The sequence below is a fragment of the Notechis scutatus genome, chromosome 1 (genome assembly GCF_049901735.1).
Source record: "Notechis scutatus isolate UNSWTSFEM ecotype Mainland chromosome 1, rNotScu1.2, whole genome shotgun sequence".
Lineage (NCBI taxonomy): Eukaryota > Metazoa > Chordata > Lepidosauria > Squamata > Elapidae > Notechis > Notechis scutatus.
Window position 1 is genome coordinate 8,742,626 of NC_142009.1, and position 18,739 is coordinate 8,761,364.

The 18,739-nt window shown below is 46.2% G+C and overlaps 1 protein-coding gene across 1 annotated transcript in view; it reads right to left on the minus strand.

Moving 5' to 3' along the window:
• DHX40 (DEAH-box helicase 40) overlaps window positions 1–18,739 on the minus strand; it is a 41,745-nt gene that overhangs the window by 17,603 nt on the left and 5,403 nt on the right. Inside the window, exons 5-9 of the mRNA XM_087956380.1 lie at window positions 15,552–15,782; window positions 8,316–8,350; window positions 8,238–8,281; window positions 5,145–5,276; window positions 2,262–2,361 (exon numbers count right to left, since the gene is read on the minus strand). Of these exons, the coding sequence (XP_087812506.1) occupies window positions 2,262–2,361; window positions 5,145–5,276; window positions 8,238–8,281; window positions 8,316–8,350; window positions 15,552–15,782 (542 nt within the window). The remainder of the gene's footprint in view (window positions 1–2,261; window positions 2,362–5,144; window positions 5,277–8,237; window positions 8,282–8,315; window positions 8,351–15,551; window positions 15,783–18,739) is intronic.

Below are 18,739 nucleotides of genomic sequence, written 5' to 3' on the forward strand. Positions count from 1 at the left end.
ATCAAAGCCAACTGGTTGACTTTGGGCCAACCACTAAGAGATGGGGAGTTCCAGTTCTGCCTTAGACATCAAAGCCAACTGGGTGACTTTGGGCCAACCACTAAGAGATGGGGAGTTCTAGTTCTGCCTTAGACATCAAAGCCAACTGGGTGACTTTGGGCCAACCACTAAGAGATGGGGAATTCCAGTTCTGCCTTAGACATCAAAGCCAACTCGGTGACTTTGGGCCAACCACTAAGAGATGGGGAGTTCTAGTTCTGCCTTAGACATCAAAGCCAACTGGGTGACTTTGGGCCAACCACTAAGAGATGGGGAGTTCCAGTTCTGCTTTAGACATCAAGGCCAACTGGGTGACTTTGGGCCAACCACTAAGAGATGGGGAGTTCCAGTTCTGCTTTAGACATCAAAGCCAACTGGGTGACTTTGGGCCAACCACTAAGAGATGGGGAGTTCTAGTTCTGCCTTAGACATCAAAGCCAACTGGGTGACTTTGGACCAACCACCAAGAGTTGGGGAGTTCTAGTTCTGCCTTAGACATCAAAGCCAACTGGGTGACTTTGGGGCAATCACCAAGAGTTGGGGAGTTGTAGTTCTGCCTTAGACATCAAAGCCAACTGGGTGACTTTGGGCCAATCACCAAGAGATGGGGAGTTCCAGTTCTGCCTTAGACATCAAAGCCAACTGGGTGACTTTGGGCCAATCACCAAGAGATGGGGAGTTCCAGTTCTGCCTTAGACATCAAAGCCAACTGGGTGACTTTGGGCCAACCACTAAGAGATGGGGAGTTCCAGTTCTGCCTTAGACATCAAAGCCAACTGGGTGACTTTGGGCCAACCACTAAGAGATGGGGAGTTCCAGTTCTGCCTTAGACATCAAAGCCAACTGGGTGACTTTGGGCCAATCACCAAGAGTTGGGGAATTCCAGTTCTGCCTTAGACATCAAAGCCAACTGGGTGACTTTGGGCCAACCACTAAGAGATGGGGAGTTCCAGTTCTGCCTTAGACATCAAAGCCAACTGGGTGACTTTGGGCCAACCACTAAGAGATGGGGAGTTCCAGTTCTGCCTTAGACATCAAAGCCAACTGGGTGACTTTGGGCCAACCACTAAGAGATGGGGAGTTCTAGTTCTGCCTTAGACATCAAAGCCAACTGAGTGACTTTGGGCCAATCACCAAGAGTTGGGGAGTTCTAGTTCTGCCTTAGGCATCAAAGCCAACTGGGTGACTTTGGGCCAACCACTAAGAGATGGGGAGTTCCAGTTCTGCCTTAGACATCAAAGCCAACTGGGTGACTTTGGGCCAATCACCAAGAGTTGGGGAATTCCAGTTCTGCCTTAGACATCAAAGCCAACTGGGTGACTTTGGGCCAACCACTAAGAGATGGGGAGTTCCAGTTCTGCCTTAGACATCAAAGCCAACTGGGTGACTTTGGGCCAACCACTAAGAGATGGGGAGTTCCAGTTCTGCCTTAGACATCAAAGCCAACTGGGTGACTTTGGGCCAACCACTAAGAGATGGGGAGTTCTAGTTCTGCCTTAGACATCAAAGCCAACTGAGTGACTTTGGGCCAATCACCAAGAGTTGGGGAGTTCTAGTTCTGCCTTAACATCAAAGCCAACCGGGTGACTTTGGGCCAACCACCAAGAGATGGGGAGTTCTAGTTCTGCCTTAGGCATCAAAGCCAACTGGGTGACTTTGGGCCAATCACCAAGAGATGGGGAGTTCTAGTTCTGCCTTAGACATCAAAGCCAACTGGGTGACTTTGGGCCAACCACCAAGAGATGGGGAGTTCTAGTTCTGCCTTAGGCATCAAAGCCAACTGCGTGACTTTGGGATAGTCACCAGGAGATGGAGAGTTCTAATCCCACATTAGCCATGAAAGTCAGCTGCATGACTTTGGGCCAATAACTTTCTGAGCTTGGGTTATTTATAGAAATAATAAGGGTGGGATGCAAATAAATATAAAAATAAATAACTTCCAGACATTATTAAAAACTATAAAAGCCATGTCACCCTCAGTCTAGAGTTTCCAATTTATCACCCAGGACTACCAACATGATTGCAGGCCCCTCCCTTGACCTCTGCATGGCTCAATATCTCCATATGACCTGTCCTACGACCGTCACGTATGACCATATGACCATCACGACTTATGATCAAAAATGCCAGGCTCAATAACAGCCGTAACCCAAGGACTACCTGGATTAAACCCCTCCAGAGTTCAGCCACAAGGCCCAGATCCACAACCACAGAAATCTTACTTGATCCCATCAATGGTCAAAGATGTTGCTGCAATATTTGTGCACACGACACATTTCCTGATCCTTGGTGGAGGTGGAACGAATATCTGCCTTTGCTGATCTAAGCAACAAAAAAAACCAGGTCAGAAAGATCAGAGAGATGAAAATAACACCAATTTCTGGATTGCTTTTCCCCAAGATTAAAAGCGAAACCTGGTTAAATTAGATTTCATCAGAGACCAGCGGCCCGCCAGGCTACAGAGCAAGGAGTCTCTAACCTGGACTACAACTGCCATCACTCCCAACCACAGTTGAAGATATTGGGAACTGTAGCCAAGCATACCATATTTTCATAGAATTATAGGACTGGAAGGGCCCTTGGAGGTCTTCTAGTCCAACCCCCTGGCCCAAAGCAGGTGACCTTATACAATTCCATTTAAATCAGGGGTCCCAAAACTTGGCAACTTTAAGACTTGTGGACTTCAACTCCCAGAATTCCTCAGCTAGCATAGCTAGCTGAGGAATTCTGGGAGTTGAAGTTCACAAGTCTTAAAGTTGCCAAGTTTGGAGACCTCTGATTTATACGGTGATCCGATCTTTTCTTGGAAACCTTCCACTGATGAAGTATTTACAACTCTGGGGGCCAAATGAGATTTGAAAAAAGGCTAAGGAAAAATGTTGATGTCATGACGTTTTACAAAACGTTGCAAAATGCAGTAGAAGTAAGGACTCAACTCTGTGAAAATCCGGATATATGCAATATATCAATATAGTTATATATGCAATATATATCAATATATCAATATATGCAATATAGTTTAAGGAAAAAAAGGAGTGAGGGGTGACTTCTGTGGCGCAGTGGTTAGAGTGCAGTACTGCAGGCTACTTCTGCTGTCTGCCGGCTGCCTACAATTTGGCAGTTCAAATCCCACCAGGCTCAAGGTGGACTCAGCCTTCCGTCCTTCCGAGGTGGGTAAAATGAGGACCCAGATTGTTGGGGGGCAATAGGCTGACTCTGTAAACCGCTTAGAGAGGGCTGGAAAGCACTATAAAGCGGTATATAAGTTTAAGTGCTATTGCTATAATAGCCCTCTCCCAATATCTCAGAGGTTGCCACAAAGAAGAGGGAAACGATCTATTCTCCAAAGCCCCTGAGGGCAGGACAAGAAGCCACGGATGGAAACTCATCAAGGAGAGAAGCAACCTAGAACTAAGGAGAAATTTCATGATAATTTGAACAATTAATCAGTGGAACGACTTCCCTCCAGAAGTTGTGAATGCTCCAACACAGGAAGATTTTAAGAAGAGATTGGACAGCCGTTTGTCTGAAATGCTATGAAGCCGTGATGGCGAACCTGTGGCACGCAGAGCCATTTGTGCCGACACGCCAGCTGCAGGCAAACTTACCTTACTGCGCATGTGCGCGCCTCACAGCTGTTTTTTGGCCAATTTGAGACCTTTTTTGGCCTCTCAAAGGCTTGGGGAAGGCTTCTGCAGGCTTCTACAAGCTTTGTAGGCCGAAATCTAGCCCTGTTTTTCACTTCCGTTTTTTTTGGAAAAACAGGAAGTGACAATCACCGGCCGAAAATCAGCTGTGAGGTGCAGTGCAGGTAAGGGGGCGGCGGGGTGGGTGGGTGGATTGATCATGCATGCGTAGGGGATGTGGTGGGGGCACGCGCATTGCCTTCTAGGTGCTGGCACGCAAGTGCAAGTGTGCAAGCACACACACAATTTTTGGCACAGGAGCCCAAAAAGGTTAGCCCCCACTGCTATAGAGTCTCCTGCCCTGAGCAGGGTGGGGATGGACTTAGAACAGTGGTTGCCAACCAGTGGGCCTGGGACCACTGGTGGTCCGCAAGAAAATTTCGGTGGTCCGCAGAGAAATGTCACCCACAAAGCACACCACAAAGCAATTAATCCAGGCTGTGTGAGAACTGCGCCACCCACATGGCTTGTGGGAACACAAGGCTTGCATCACTTGCATTGTGAACAACACGAGGTAGTGAGGGGAGGGGGGAAAGGGCGGGGGGGCGAACTGGCTTGGTCACCGGGCTGTTTCTTTCCGCTTCTTTCTCCTTCTGCTTTTGGCTTCACACAAGGAAAGCAGCAAAAGTCTTTCTTTTTCTTCCCCAAACTCTGCCTGAAATGAGTCTTTGGGACCCTGCAAGGCATCCCTGCTCCAAGAGGCTGCGCCCTTCTGGCGGAGTTTGGGGGAGAGAAAGAAAGACTTCTGCTGCTCCTGCTGCTTTCCTTGCATGAAGCCAAAAGTCTCTCTGTCCCCACCCACCCAAGAACAGAGCTGGAGATCCTGCGATCCTGGTATCCTGTGATCCCAGCATGATTGATTGGTAGGCAAACGGGGTGGGAAATTTTTCTGCAGACTTTTTTTGGGATTTTCCCAGGGTCTCCGGTCAATGGGATTTAAAATTATGCGTTTGGTGATCCCTGAGGTCCAAAAGGTTGGCGACCCCTAGACTAGAAGACCTCCAAAGCCAGGGGTTGGGCTACTGGGGGTTCGCAGGGGTTCAGGAGAGCCCTTAGCTAAGACTCTGTGCAGTTCAGAGAAGCCCCAAATCCCATTCCCCACCCACCCCACCCCTCCCAAGTGTCCCCACACGGCCCGATTTGGATGTGAGGTAAGTGCAGGGCGCGGACGGAGGCTCGGGAGGGCGAAAAACAGGCCTCCCAGAAGTTTGGGAAGGCCGGAAATGGGCCCGTTTCTGGCTTCCAGAGAGCCTCCGGCGCCGGGGGAGGGCCAAAACGCCTCCCCCACCGTGGTGCAGGAGGCCGACTAGGCCACGCCCACCATGGCCACGCCCACCCGGCAACCGGCCAGAGAACCCCTTGCTAAAGTGTTTGAAGCCCACCCCTGTCCAAATCCCCTTCCAAATCGGTTATGCTCACCTGTTGGCATGCAGCCATACAACGGCAAGATAAGCAAGCCGTCCACGGCGCCATCTCTTACGTCAAAGCGGTAGTCTATCATTTCGGCTTTCCGGAAGAGAAGCTCGCAAGCTCTTTCAATCTCCGACTGCCCTAGTGTGGAACCACAAACTATTGTTCTGAAGAACTGAGGGAAAGGCTAACGGTATTCTCTGACTTACAGCCATTTGTGCAGCGATCGTTCGAAGTTACAACGGCGCTGAGGGGGAAAAAAAGGACTCGCGACTGGTCCTCACACTTACAACCGTTGCATCATCGCCGCGGTCACATCAACCAAAATTGGATGTTTGGCAACTTCGGCATGTATTTACGACGGTTGGAGCACTGTCCCAAGATCGTGTGATTCCCCATTTAAATCATGAGCCAGAACTTTCAGAGCTTAAAGATTTATTAGGAGTAAACATGCCGGTGCTACCTGAGACATATCATTCATTGCATCCTTGACCCTGGTTTTCTCCCACCCCCTGGGTGTATCCTAATTCATATTCTCCAATGGGACACATCCATAGCCAAGAGTCATCAATCATGCTCTCCAGTTAGAATTTTGCCGGCCAGAAACTTCGGTCTCCTAGAAATTATCTATGAAAACATTTAAGGAATGCACTACTTCCCCCCTCCCTTTCTGCTGGCAACTCTTAAAAGACCAGAGAAATATTGTATGAGTTGACACCCCATTTGGGATCTTCCCAGTCTACTTCCTACAAGGAAAGTTAATGGAGGAAGCCCGAGTCATTTAATGGCCAGGTGAGTCACCGAACTGCAGTGATTCGCTTAATGGCCACGATAAAAAGGTTGTAACATTGGTCACGATTCACTGAATAATCTTCTTTGCTAGTGATGGAAATTCTTATCCCAGTTGTGGTCCTGAGTCAAGGACTACCTGTATCCCAAGGGAAGAGCCATCAAGCTTAAAAAAAAGATGAAATATGAAACAGGGGACTGGAGGCTAAAACATATGAAGAACGGTTGCAGGAACAGGGTATGTCTAGTTCAGAGGTCTCCAAACTTGACAGCTTTAAGACTTGTGGACTTCAACTCCCAGAATTCCTCCTCCAGTCATGAGAGCTCAGGAATTCTGGGAGTTGAAGTCCACAAGTCTTAAAGCTGTCAAGTTTGAACACCCTTGTTATAAGGCATACTATTGTTTATTCTTAGGCAGGAACGGGCAGCTATGGCAAGTTTACAACCTGTGGACTTCAACTCCCAGAATTCCTGAACTAACCATGCTGGCTCAGGAATTCTGGGAGTTGAAGTCCACAGGTTTTTAAGTCGCTATAGTTGCCTCGCTCTCCCTAACGGTGCTCTCCCTAATCTGAACCCAGGCCGTGGCTCAATTTCCGTGGCCGTGTGACTCATGCTTGGTTTACTGATATTTTTTGTAAAATCATCCACAACTGGCCCGGTTTGCTCAAACTTTAGTGCATCCTTAGATCAGTATTTCTGGGAATTCTGGGAGTTGAAGTCCACGAAGTTCAAGAGGCCAAGATGGAGAAACCTTGCCCTAAGTGTCAGCAAAGAATATCCTTTACTGCCCTCTAGTGGTCAGTCCATAATTTTACAGCCTTCATATGGCAGTCCTAGATTTCAGTTGCTAAGTTGTGTTTGAATCTTCACTGTCCTCCACTATCTCTCAGAGTTTGCCCAAATTCATGTTCATTGGGTCCATGATACTACCTAACCATCTCATCCTCTGCTAATGGGAATTCTGGGAGTTGAAGTCCGCACGTCTTAAAGTTGTCAAGTTTGGGGACCCCTGGTCTAGTCTAGTGAAAAGGACGAGGGGAGACATGATAGCAGTCTTCCAACATCTCAGGGGCTGCCCCCAAAGAACAAGGAGTCAAGCTATTCTCCAAAGCACTCCAAGGCAGAAGAACAAGCAATGGATTTAAACTAATCAAGGAGAGAAGCAACTTAGAATTAAGGAGAAACTTTCTGAGAGTTAGAACAAAGCTGCAAAGCTGGAAATAGTGGGGAACTCTGGTTTAAGTCGAGGATTACCTGTATACCAGGGTTGTCAAACTCAAGGCCCACGGCCCACATCCAGCCCACAAGCTGCTTAAATCTGGTCAGAAATTTCAAGGGACTCTGTTGGCAAAAACAGGCCAATGTGGGGTGCACTGCCCCCCCCGATTTTGGCCGGATCAGTGCTGCTGGAGGCCAGGGGCCCAAAAAATGTGCGGGGGCCAGTGGTGGGATTCAAAAAAATTTTTATTCCTGGTTCTGTGGACGTGGTTTAGTGGGTGTGGCTTGGTGGCCATGGCAGGGGAAAAGTTACTGCAAAATCTCCATTCCCTCCCGACCCCACTAACCTGCTTTCCAGCTCCATTCTCCTGTGCAGGGCAACCAAAGGAGACCCAGCCGATCTGCCTCAAAGGGAGGCAAAGAAGAGATGCGGGCGGGGCCCAGTCAGAGGTGGGATTGGCCGGTTTTCCAAACTACTCAAAATTTCTGTTACTGGTTCTCCAGAATTGGTCAGAACCTGCTGAATATACCACCTCCGGCAGGGGCCTTGTGGTGCCTCTGGGCAACCTGTTTTTGGCCTCCCCAGCCTCCAGCAGCACTCTCCCAGCCAAAATCGGGCCGCATGGAGGCGCCGCAAAGCCTCCGCACGGCCCATTTTTGGCTTGAGCCTATGACAAACGCCCACTATGGCCACACCCATCCCCAGCCACAGCCACCATGACCACGCTGTCAAACCACGCTCTCAATGAAATCCCTCTATATACGAGTGTCAGGTGAAAATCAAAAACACAACTCTGATGCAGGATGTCTCCAGCCGATGAAATCAAGTTTGACAGTCTGAAACAAACAATCCAAGAGTCTGTAGAGGAACTCACTGCACCGTGCAACTACTACAGGTAGTTTATTTATTTATTTATTTATTTGATTTGCCAATTGTTTACAAGGAGTATAAGTGATTCTCCACAGGGTGAAAATCAAACTAGAGAAGAACAAGAGAAACAATAGAACAGGAGGGGAAAGACGATGGGTTTGTTTTACACCCCCCCACACACCCCCTTAGGGGCAGCGCGGGTGGGGTTTGGGAAAAAATACCTGTCAGAAAAACCAGGATGTCTCCAGCCGAGTAACACTCTGCTCTTGTGTTGTAAAACAAAATAAAAACAAAAAAACAAAAAAAAATGGACATCCAGGGTCACTTTGACAGTCTGAAACAAACAATGCCAAGAGTCTGTAGGAGGAACTCACGTGCAATATATATTTTTTTTCACACCGTGCTAACTACTACAGGTAGTTCTCGAATTACCACTGCAACTAAAATGATTGAAAATTGAAATTCCCAAAATTTCTGTTGCCAAGCAAGGCAGTTGTGATGTGAGTTTTGCCCCATTTTACAAGCTTCCTTGCCACCTTAAGAGAATCATGGCCGTTGTGTAGTTAGCAACGTGGTTGTTGAATGAATCTGGCCTCCCCATTGACATTTGCTTGTCAGAAGGTCGTAAAAAGTGATCACGTGACCCCGGGACACTACCAATGTCATCAGTAGGAGTCAGTTGTCAAGGGTCTGAAGTTTGATCATGTGACCATGGGGATGCTGCAACGGTCGTATGTATAAAAACCAGTCATAATTCATTTTTTTTCAGTGCCGTTGTAACTTTGAACGGTCAATAAATTAATGTGTCAGCTTTAAATGGGAGGAAAATGGGAGGGTGGAATTTCTTGGAGTATATCTAGTTAGACATAACAACATTCTTTTTCTGATTCAAGGTCAGGTTGTTTTGCACGTAAGTGAGAGGAAGTCTCAAGTTGGGATGGATGGTGATTGGGGCATGTGATGTGATGATGATGGGTGCAGGGGATGGATTTTGTAGTTTTTACTTATTGTAAGGAAGCCCGGAACTTTCAGATTCGGGATTCCCCAGTTGTGCCAGTTACTATCCAAATAAAAAGGAACCTTTGAGAAGATGTCTGTCTCGGAGTTATTGGGTGAAATGGAGGGTTGCTGGAACGCTGACAGAATGGTTGTAAATCAAGGACTACCTGTATTGTAAGGTTCCATTAACCGAATCCTGCAAATCTAGAAGTATAAATTTCCTCCCATCTCTTTTACAGTTTAAGAACTTAGGAGGGTTTCTGCGTTACTTTTCTCCACTCATGAGAAAAATCCCTTCTCCACTTTTCTGACTTTTTTTTTCCTCCCCTCTTCATGCAGCTGTGGGCTCCACTTCCTCTTATCTGATTGTTCTCTAGGCCAGCGGTCCCCAACCTTTCCAGATTAGCAGCCCGGCCCGCTGCTGGGGGGGAGGGAAGGCATGTGAGTGTCAGGCAAAAGCGTGCATGCACAGCTCCAGCTGTGCAAGTGGCACATGTACGCGCTCACTCTGTTCACACGATTGGAGCTTTGTACGTGAACGGAAGAGGGCGCTTTCACTCGTGTGAAGTTCCACTCGCGCAAGCAGCAAGCACTCACGCTCGTGCACGAAGCTCCCCCCATGTGAGTGGAGGATACTTGCATTTGCTCACAAAGCTCCACTCGCACAAGTTGTGAGCACCTTCCACTCACACACGTGGAGCTCCACATTGGTGACTTTGTCCGCCCCTCATACAAGGGGAGCTTCATGCGTGCGTGTTTGCCCATTTCTCCTGCGGCCCGGTTTTGAACAGGCCGTGGCCCGGTAATAGGCTGCGGCCTGGAGGTTAGGGACTGCTGCCCTAGGCAGCATCTCTTTGCACTGTGATGGCGAACCTATGGCACACGGGCCAGAAATGGCACGCAGAGTCATCTCTGCTGGCACGCAAGCCGTTGCCCCAGCTAAGTTCTACTGCGGATGCACGCACGTGCCTCCCGCTAGACAGCTGATTTTCAGGTATCTGGGAGACGGGGGAGCACGAGAGGGTCAAGCACGTATGCGCAGGGGGAGCACGGGGGGATTTGCATGTGCATTGCATTATGGGTGCAGGCACGCGCTCATGCGCACACGCGCACACATTCAGCACGGCGACAAAAAGGTGAGCCATCACTGTCTTCACCTATTCTATCCCGGTCTCCCCAGATGAGGGGTGTCAAACTAAATTTCATTGAGGGCCGCACCAGGGCTATGGTTGACCTTGGGGAGGGGGGGGGTGCGTGGCCGAGTGGATGGGTGTGGCCCAGGGGTGGGATTCTACCGTTTCTCACCTATTCGCTAGAACTGGTTGTTAACATTCTAAGCAGTTCGGAGAGCTGGTTGTTAGAAGAAATTACTGGCCTAATCCTGTAAGGAAGGTAGGAAGGAAACATTCTGGTGTTGCTTACAGAAACTGCCTCTCCGTTAACCCTTATTACATTCTTGGCAGGACTAGACTTCCTGTCTCTGGAACTTCTCTAAAGTTTTTTTCCCCTCCTTTGCTGATACTTTGCTTGTGTGGAGGGACAATTCAAAGTTACAATGGCACTGAAAAAAGTGACTTATGACCATTTTTCACACTTACGACTGTTGCAGCATCCCCACAGTCATGAGAGGCCAGGTGAGGAGAATGCGTGCCTCGATGTGAGTGATATTGAGTTGGCCACACCCAGCCAATAACATGACCAACAAGCTATGTCCACCCAGTCACATGACCACCAAGCCACGCCCACCACCCAAGCCACGCCCACAGAACCAGTTGTTAAAAATTTTGAATCCCACCCCTGGTGTGGCCAAATGGGTAGGTGCGGCCATCTTGGTGCCACTCCCCAAACATCTCTTTGCATTGGGCAGACCGGGCCAATGGGACGCAGGCCCAGCCCCTTACATTTTCCAGGATGGGCCTACGAGCCGGATTTGTGTTGTGGTTAGCCGGCAGCAGGTGCGGATGGCTGAGGAGAACGAGGACTCAGATGAGGGGCCAGGACCATTAGGGAGTGGACTGCTGCCTTCAGAGATTGTGGGGGCTGGCAGCAGCGATGAGGAGATTCCCAAGGAGCCTGTGCCAAGTGCGAGTGAGCACAAGGCTGCTTGCAGGAAAGAGCAGCTGCAGCAGCACAGGCGACTCAGGAGTAAGGCTGCAAGGTAATGGCCCCTCCTTCAAGAAGATAAAAGCCAGCTGTGAATCGGATGTTCTTTGCAGGAAGCAAAGACATTTTGAAACTCGAGCCTCGTGGACTTTGCAGTATCTGAAGTTGGTATTTGAAGACACTTGTGCTGTGAACTATTTCTTATCTGTTGTTTTTGGCAGCCTTGCAAAAACTTGGCAAGGCTTTTTTTTTGACGGAGCTAATTAGTTGGGAGCAGCCTTTTATCCGTGAAGAAACAGGATTCATAGATGAAACGTTAAAAGGTTGTGCTGCTGCCTTGGTCTTGTGTTTGCTCTCTTGGAACCAGGTTTGGGTCGGAACTATTTGGCCACATCACGGGCAAGATTCAGCCTGCAAGATTTGCTCCAGGGATTATAAAAAACCCTGCTTTATGGAACTTCATTCTAATAAATACAATATGAAACATGCCTTACATTTTAACCCGTTGTGATTATTTTGGAAAACTAGCGGCCATTTCTTATTCTTTTCTACTCAATCTTTCAATAAAGCTTACTCAGTTGGAAACTAGAAAAGGTTTTAAGGCTTTCCTGCAGCTTCTTTGTCGTATCCATGTTCCAAACGATTTGTAGTTTTTCAGGGGATTAAAGGAAAGCTGCAGAAAAAAAACTAATCCTAATAATTGGGCATCGACCACAAGAATTCAGATTATACCTTCTTACTAAACTTAGATGCCGATAGCTTATCGGTTTCTGCAATGGAACTAAGAGAGGGATGTGTGTCAGAAAAACTCAAAATGTCATGGAGCTTGGTGCTCTCTGAGCTTGGCTGTTTGTTTCCAGACATTTTATTTTCTGTCTTGGTAACGTCATCAGTGCTAGTGAGCGTGGTGTGTTCTAATTACATACAGAGCTTGCTCTGCCAATGTTGATGGGAGTGTGGTTTGCTTTTTCATCTCACAACACATGGAGAGAGTCAACCTCAGTTTCAACTGAGAAACTTGCAAGCATCCTAAACCAAACTAAATCCTAAAACGCTTAGGAATTCCCGAAAGCTTGGCATTCAGACAAATCAGCAATCAAAGGACACACACAGAGGCAAACCACATTTAGATACCCATCAAAGGAGACAGCACAATATAAGTCTAAGTGCTATTGCTATTATGCACCGAAGACAAATTCCTTGCGTGTTGTAACACTTGCAATTAAAGGGAAGGAACAAACTGAATATTATATGATATGGGAATCATTTTATCGATGGTTAGAGAATAAATATGAAAGTTAGAAACAAAAGAAGACTGTGCAATATAGTGAAATATAGAAAACATGTTAATAAAAGTAAATGAACAAAGATGAGGATTGTTATAATAATTAGATATATTATGTACATCAGTAATAAGTTAAGAGTAGAGAATTAATACTAATGTAAATGATTATGGCTGGAAACTTTAATTGTTATTGCACAAGATATTTGTACCCAGATGACACACTGTTTAATGGATGATGGACTATATTAAAAATAAAAAATATTAAAAAAAATCATTGTGTGTCCAATCACACTTGTCCAATGGCGAATTCTATTCTATTCTATTCTGTTCTGTTCTGTTCTATTATCTATTCTATTATCTGTTCTATTCTATTCTATTCTATTCTATTCTATTCTATTCTATTCTATTCTATTCTATTCTATTCCCTTCTAGCACTGATGTTACTTAGTTGGATAACAAAATGCCTGCAAGCAAACAACCGAGCTTAGAGAGCACCAAGGACCCCATAACAATCCTCCTCCTCTTCCCCATTTCCTTCTAATACTGATGAAGTTACCTAGCTGGGTAACAAAATGTGTCAGCCTTCAAGATCTTCCTCCTTTCCTTTGCTTCTTTCTGGCTGCCATGAGTAACGGGGGGGTGGAAAGTGTTGAAAGTGTTAATAACTGATATTGTATAAACTGGGGAGGGTTTCTCATTCCTGCTTAGCTTTCTCTTCTCTGCGCAATTGCAAACCTTTATCTGAGTAAGCCAAGGTCAACTAATCATCACCACCTGGAGATGTCCACATGATGAAGTTCACCACTTTTAATTGGAAGAACCGTTTGAACTATTGGGGGTGGGAACATTTCACTCCCTTGATACATGTGATGTACGTGCCTATTTCCCCAGATTCAGAATTTTCTCGTTGCTACCACTAACTTCCAGTAAAAGATATTTTTTCTCTAATTACAAGAGTCTAAGTATTTCTTTCTTGGAATTTGAACGGAGCACCAGCTGACAAAATGTCTGCACGCAAACAACCAAGCTTAGAGAGCACTATGGACCCCATAGTCCTCCTCCTGCTCCTCCTCACACCCCATTTCCTTCTAGCACTGACAATGTTACCTAGTTGGGTAATGTAACATCCACAAGCAAACCACCAAGCTCAGAGACCACCAAGAACTCCTCAAATGAGATGGCAGTTTGAGCTTCTTCGGCGACAGACCGAAATCTGCGATTGTGCGCAGTTTCTATCAGTGCTCGCCGCTGGAGCGCCCCGAGCCCACTGGTTTCAGGGCTAAGCCACCCCGTAGAGGTGGTGAAGGGGGGGGGGGAGACTGCCAGCAGGGTTGAGGAGAGCCTCATCTCTCCTCCTCAGCTGGCCATTACTCCCTTTCCTGAAGGCAGTTGCAGCGGTGGTCAGAAATGGCCACCTCAAAGAAGAACTCGACCAGAAAAGAATGTGCAGGAGGAAGATAAGAAGAGAAAGTTTTAGCTGACCGGGTCGAACTGGAAAAGCAACAATATAAGGTACCCTGGAATTTGAATGATAAAGAACAACATTGTTCCCCAAGAAGACTTTGAAGCTGCAAATGAGAGAGGGAAGGGAAAGGATTTGGGTTTTTTTCTTTTCTTCCCCATATTGACAACTAAGAGATTTAAGCAAGAAACCGGCAAAAATCCACTTTGACATTAACAGGTATTTAAGCTGAAAATAAAATGTCAAAGGGATAATAAAGATCTCTGGGTTCTCAAAAACTTTTAAAAGAAGGGAAAAAAAACAAAAGGGTGGGATCTGTAAAAATGGAGACCACCTGGAAGTAAAAGGAATTAACAGTGAAACTTTAACAAGATTCCTAAAAGATACATTTTAACTGAAACGTTGTAACAAGATAAGAGAACCCCAGGAAGAGAAAGTGGAAAAAGAAGCAAGAAGAAACAGTTTTGGATTATTTGGATTACTTGGTGATTTTTGGATTTTTGGCTATTGGATCTAAAGGACTAAAATTAATCGGGTGGTTGTTTAAAAGTTTTTAAAATGGTATCACTCTTGGAAGAATTGAGAATGGAACTTAAAAAAACAGAAAGAAGATGCACAAGAAGGAAGAGGTTCTTTCGGCTTCGTATTTCACTTTTTAGAAATGAAGATCCTGAACTATGAGAAACAACAAGAAATGCCTGTAGAACAAGAAGGGCGGGACAAAGAAGAAGCCATTTTTAATGACCAAGTATTTCTATGTGGGGAAAAAAAAGGGAAGGGGGGGAAAGAGAGTGAAAAATTTAAGATCTGAAAAAAACAACCCCAAAAAAGAATAGTTTGAAAAGTAATTACAACATTAGGAAGAAACAGAAGAGAGGACTACAGAAGAGAGAATCAGAATTAGAGAGAGAAGGGGTCAAAAAGAGAAGAAGGGGGAGAAGAGGGAAAGGAAAAGAAATTATAAAGGACAGAATCAGGACATAGAGAAACAGGGAAAACGTACTGTTAGGAATTGATAGTCACCTAACAGTCGGGTTGGAAATATATCAACCAGGATAGACATTTAATACTGTCTCTTTAAGGGATTGCTAAAATTGTAATTGGGTGTGGTTCCTCAAACAGCCATAAGATGGAGCCAGAAACCTGGGTTGTGCTGTTCTGGGAAGGCGCTGAGGAGGGCTCTGCATCAGAGGCAGAGATGGAGCCAGGACCGTCTGACAGTTATCAGCTGCCTTCAGAGTCAGAGATCAGTGGGGCAGAAGAACAGCTGGAGCATGTTTCCAGTGTGCGCATGCACAGAGCTGCCAAGAGAAGGGAAGGAACAAGGGTTGACTTGGAAGTAAAGTCACAAATGGACGATGAATGGCCGCTGCCCTAGGGAATAAAGAGGAGTAAAAGGGGAGTGGTGTTTGCAGGAGACAATTAGTTCATTTAATTAGGGTGAAGATTTGTTTCTGACTCCTTACCAAGTATTCTCTGCTACAGCATTGCACTTGGAAGCTATCGGCCTGGCAACTCTCCAAGCCAGATAAGGACTGTGGTTGTAAATCACTCTTGAAAGACTGTTTGCCGGGACTTTGCTGGATGTGAATGAGAGGAATTCACATTACCTAAATAAAAGGGACGAGGACTCTGGTTCGTGATTTTGTGAAGCCTAGGTCAGAACAGAAAGTGACCAGCCAGTACCTCTGTGATGAAGGCAGAGCTGTTGGCATCTCTGGGGCCCAGGGCATCGCAGAAGATCTCCTCCACCAGGTATTTTCTTCCTGGAATCTCCACCACTGAGCAATGGCCAAAGAAAGCCGAGAACTTCTCCACGTCCAAGGTGGCGGACATCACTACGACCTTCAAGGGTTCCTTCCGTTGGGTTTCTTTTTCCTGGTGGAACAGCTGCTTCAAAAGGCCAAAGAGGATATCCTGAAAGAGAAGGGGTCTTTCTAAGGTCCACGTTTTGAACAGCAGTCACTTTCACACATGGACCACACAGCCAATCTTCAATTGATCTTTTCACTGGCAAAAATATTCCCAGCTATCCGGGAAATAGCAGCTAAGACTGCAGGTACTCTTCGACTTACGACTACAATTGATCTCAACATTTCTGTTGCTAAGCAAGACAGTTGTTGAGTTTTACCCCGTTTTACAACCTTTCTTTGGCACAGTCATTAAGTGGATCGCTCTAATTGTTAAGTTAGTAGCACGGTTGTTAAGAGAATCTGGCTTCCCCGTTGCCTTTCTGGTCAGAGGGTCACAAAAGAGGGTCACATGACCCCAGGACATTGCAATGGTCGTAAGTGTGAGTCAGTTGCCAAGGATCTGAATTTTAACCATACAACTACAGGGACGTGGCCACTGTCGTTAAGTGTGAAACTTTTTCAGTGCTAGTGTAAATCTGGTTACTAAATGAATGGTTGTACGTTGAGGACTATCTGAAGTATTCTGTGACGGAGGAAAAAAACACTGCAAGGAAGAAGCTTCGAATCTAAGATTCGGGCTGGAATTTCTGCAGGCTCTCGAATCTTTTAAAGTCACTAGTCCACAAGAATTAGAGGCAACCAGTAGGGGAATCTAATCTAAAAGGAAAGAAAGACTGGGAATATAGTACAGACAATCCTTGGCTTATGACCGATTGCTGTTCAATATTATAACCAACCTACCTTGGTCTGGGGTCACATGACTGAACTTTGAGTGCACAGTAAAATGGCTGCATTTATGCTCGTTTGCAGCCTCCCACAGTCATGTGACTGTATTTTAATGACAATTTTACTGAAAATTGCGGCTTACTTTTTCAGCAAAACCGTGCCCACAGTGAACCACTGATTCGCTTAACGACCAATGCGTTTACTTAACGACCGCCTCAAAAAAACCCATCAAAATTGGGCTGGTCACATGAACGACCTGTTTTGTAACTTTCATGGCTTATGACCAGAGGTGAGATTCAGCAGGTTCTGACCAGTTCTGCAGAACCGGTAGCGGAAATTTTGAGTAGTTCAGAGAACCGGCAAATACCACCTCTGACTGGAGATTTTACATTATCCTCCCCTGCCACGCCCACCAAGGCACAGAACCGATAGTAAAAAATTTGAATCCCACCACTACCTATGACCTTTACAGGTAGGATCCATTATGGTCGTAAGTCAAGGACTACCTGAACTGCACACTCCAGAACTGAAAAGACAGGATAGAATAGAATAGAATAGAATAGAATAGAATAGAATAGAATAGAACAGAACCTTTATTGGGAATAGAACAGAATAATAGAATAGAGTAAATAGAATAATAGAACAATAGAATAGAATAGAACAGAACCTTTGTTGGGAACAGAATAGAACAGAATAATAGAGTAGAATAATAGAATAGAATAGAATCGTTATTGTCACTTTGAATGTACACTAATACCGTTTCTCCAACAATACGGCCTCCACCAATAGGAAGGCCCAGCATGATTTCTAGGCATGAGGTGAAATTAAACCCTACCCCCAAAATTTAGGCCTATTTAATCCATGCGTTTCCCCACCATTTCTCACATCGCTCGTTAAAACTACACGAGGTGAAGAGAAACGGGGAACGGGGGAGAAAACTTGCCTTTAGGAGCACCCTGCACATAGAATACCCCAATCTACTACCTATAGAACATCGGTCAATAGAAGTTCCACGAAGGCAGAGTCACCAGCCACTTCTATCGGTCGGTAGAAGCGGCCTCGGCGAACGCCCACATGCACTCCCCTCACCACAAAGCTGTTTCTATTGGCTGATGGAAGCTCTCCGAAGGCAGAGACACCAGCTGCTTCTATTGGCCAGTAGAAGCAGCCTCAGGGCGAGTGCCCCACGCACACTTCCTTTGCCACGAACCCGCTTCTACCAGCCGATAGAAGCAGCTGGTGACTCTGCCTTTGGGGAGCTTCCATTGGCCGATAGAAACGGCCAGAGCGAGGAGTGCGTGTGGGCACTCACCCCGAGGCTGTTTCTACCGGCTGATAGATTTCCTCCTCCATGCACCCCCACCTAGAGCAGCCCATGCGCACTCAACTCTCCACAAGGCCACTTCTACCAGCTGATAGAAGCGGCTGGTGACTCTGCCTTTGGGGAGCTTCCATCAGCCGATAGAAGTGGCGTCGTGGAGAGGTGACTGCGCATGGAGCACTCTAGGTTGGGGTGTGTGGGGGGAGGAAATTAAGACACCCCTGAAAAGACGTCCTAGCTGTTTTTTCGGGGCTCAAAAAAAATAAGACCCGGCCTTATTTTATGAGAAACACGATAGGCATATATTAAAAATGAAATTTCATTGCATACAACTCTCAAAGGGTCACCACTTCCAATTTTACACTACATAAACATGACAAGATAAATAAATACAAAAATAATGAACACAATACAGAAGCCTGATGATAGCAGATGAGATTCTGCCGAATCGTTGCTACAACTTTAAAAGCACAACTATAATGACCTGGGAAAATACCCGAACAAAGCTGAATACCATATATGTAAGTACCCGCGAAAACTTAAGAAAACAAAAATATGTATATACCCACATATATTATATGACACAGAGAAACAACACAGTCTAGTTCGGATATATACATGTTTATGGCGACAAAAACGAATCTTGTGAGTTTACCACAAGATGGCCCAGGGAACAAAGCTATAGAAAACATGTATAAAATTATAGAACACAGAGAAATTCCCTTAGATCAGGGGTCCCCAACCACCGGGCCGCGGACCAGTACTGGTCCGTGGAACATTTCCTACCAGGCCCTGGATTGCTGGGCACCGCCATCTTGTTTGACGAGAAAGTGCTTCCGGGTGAGCTTTTCCGGTTGGAAAGTGGCGTTTGTCCTGAAGGAATCCTCGCGCCTTAGTTTCATTGAAGGGGGCTT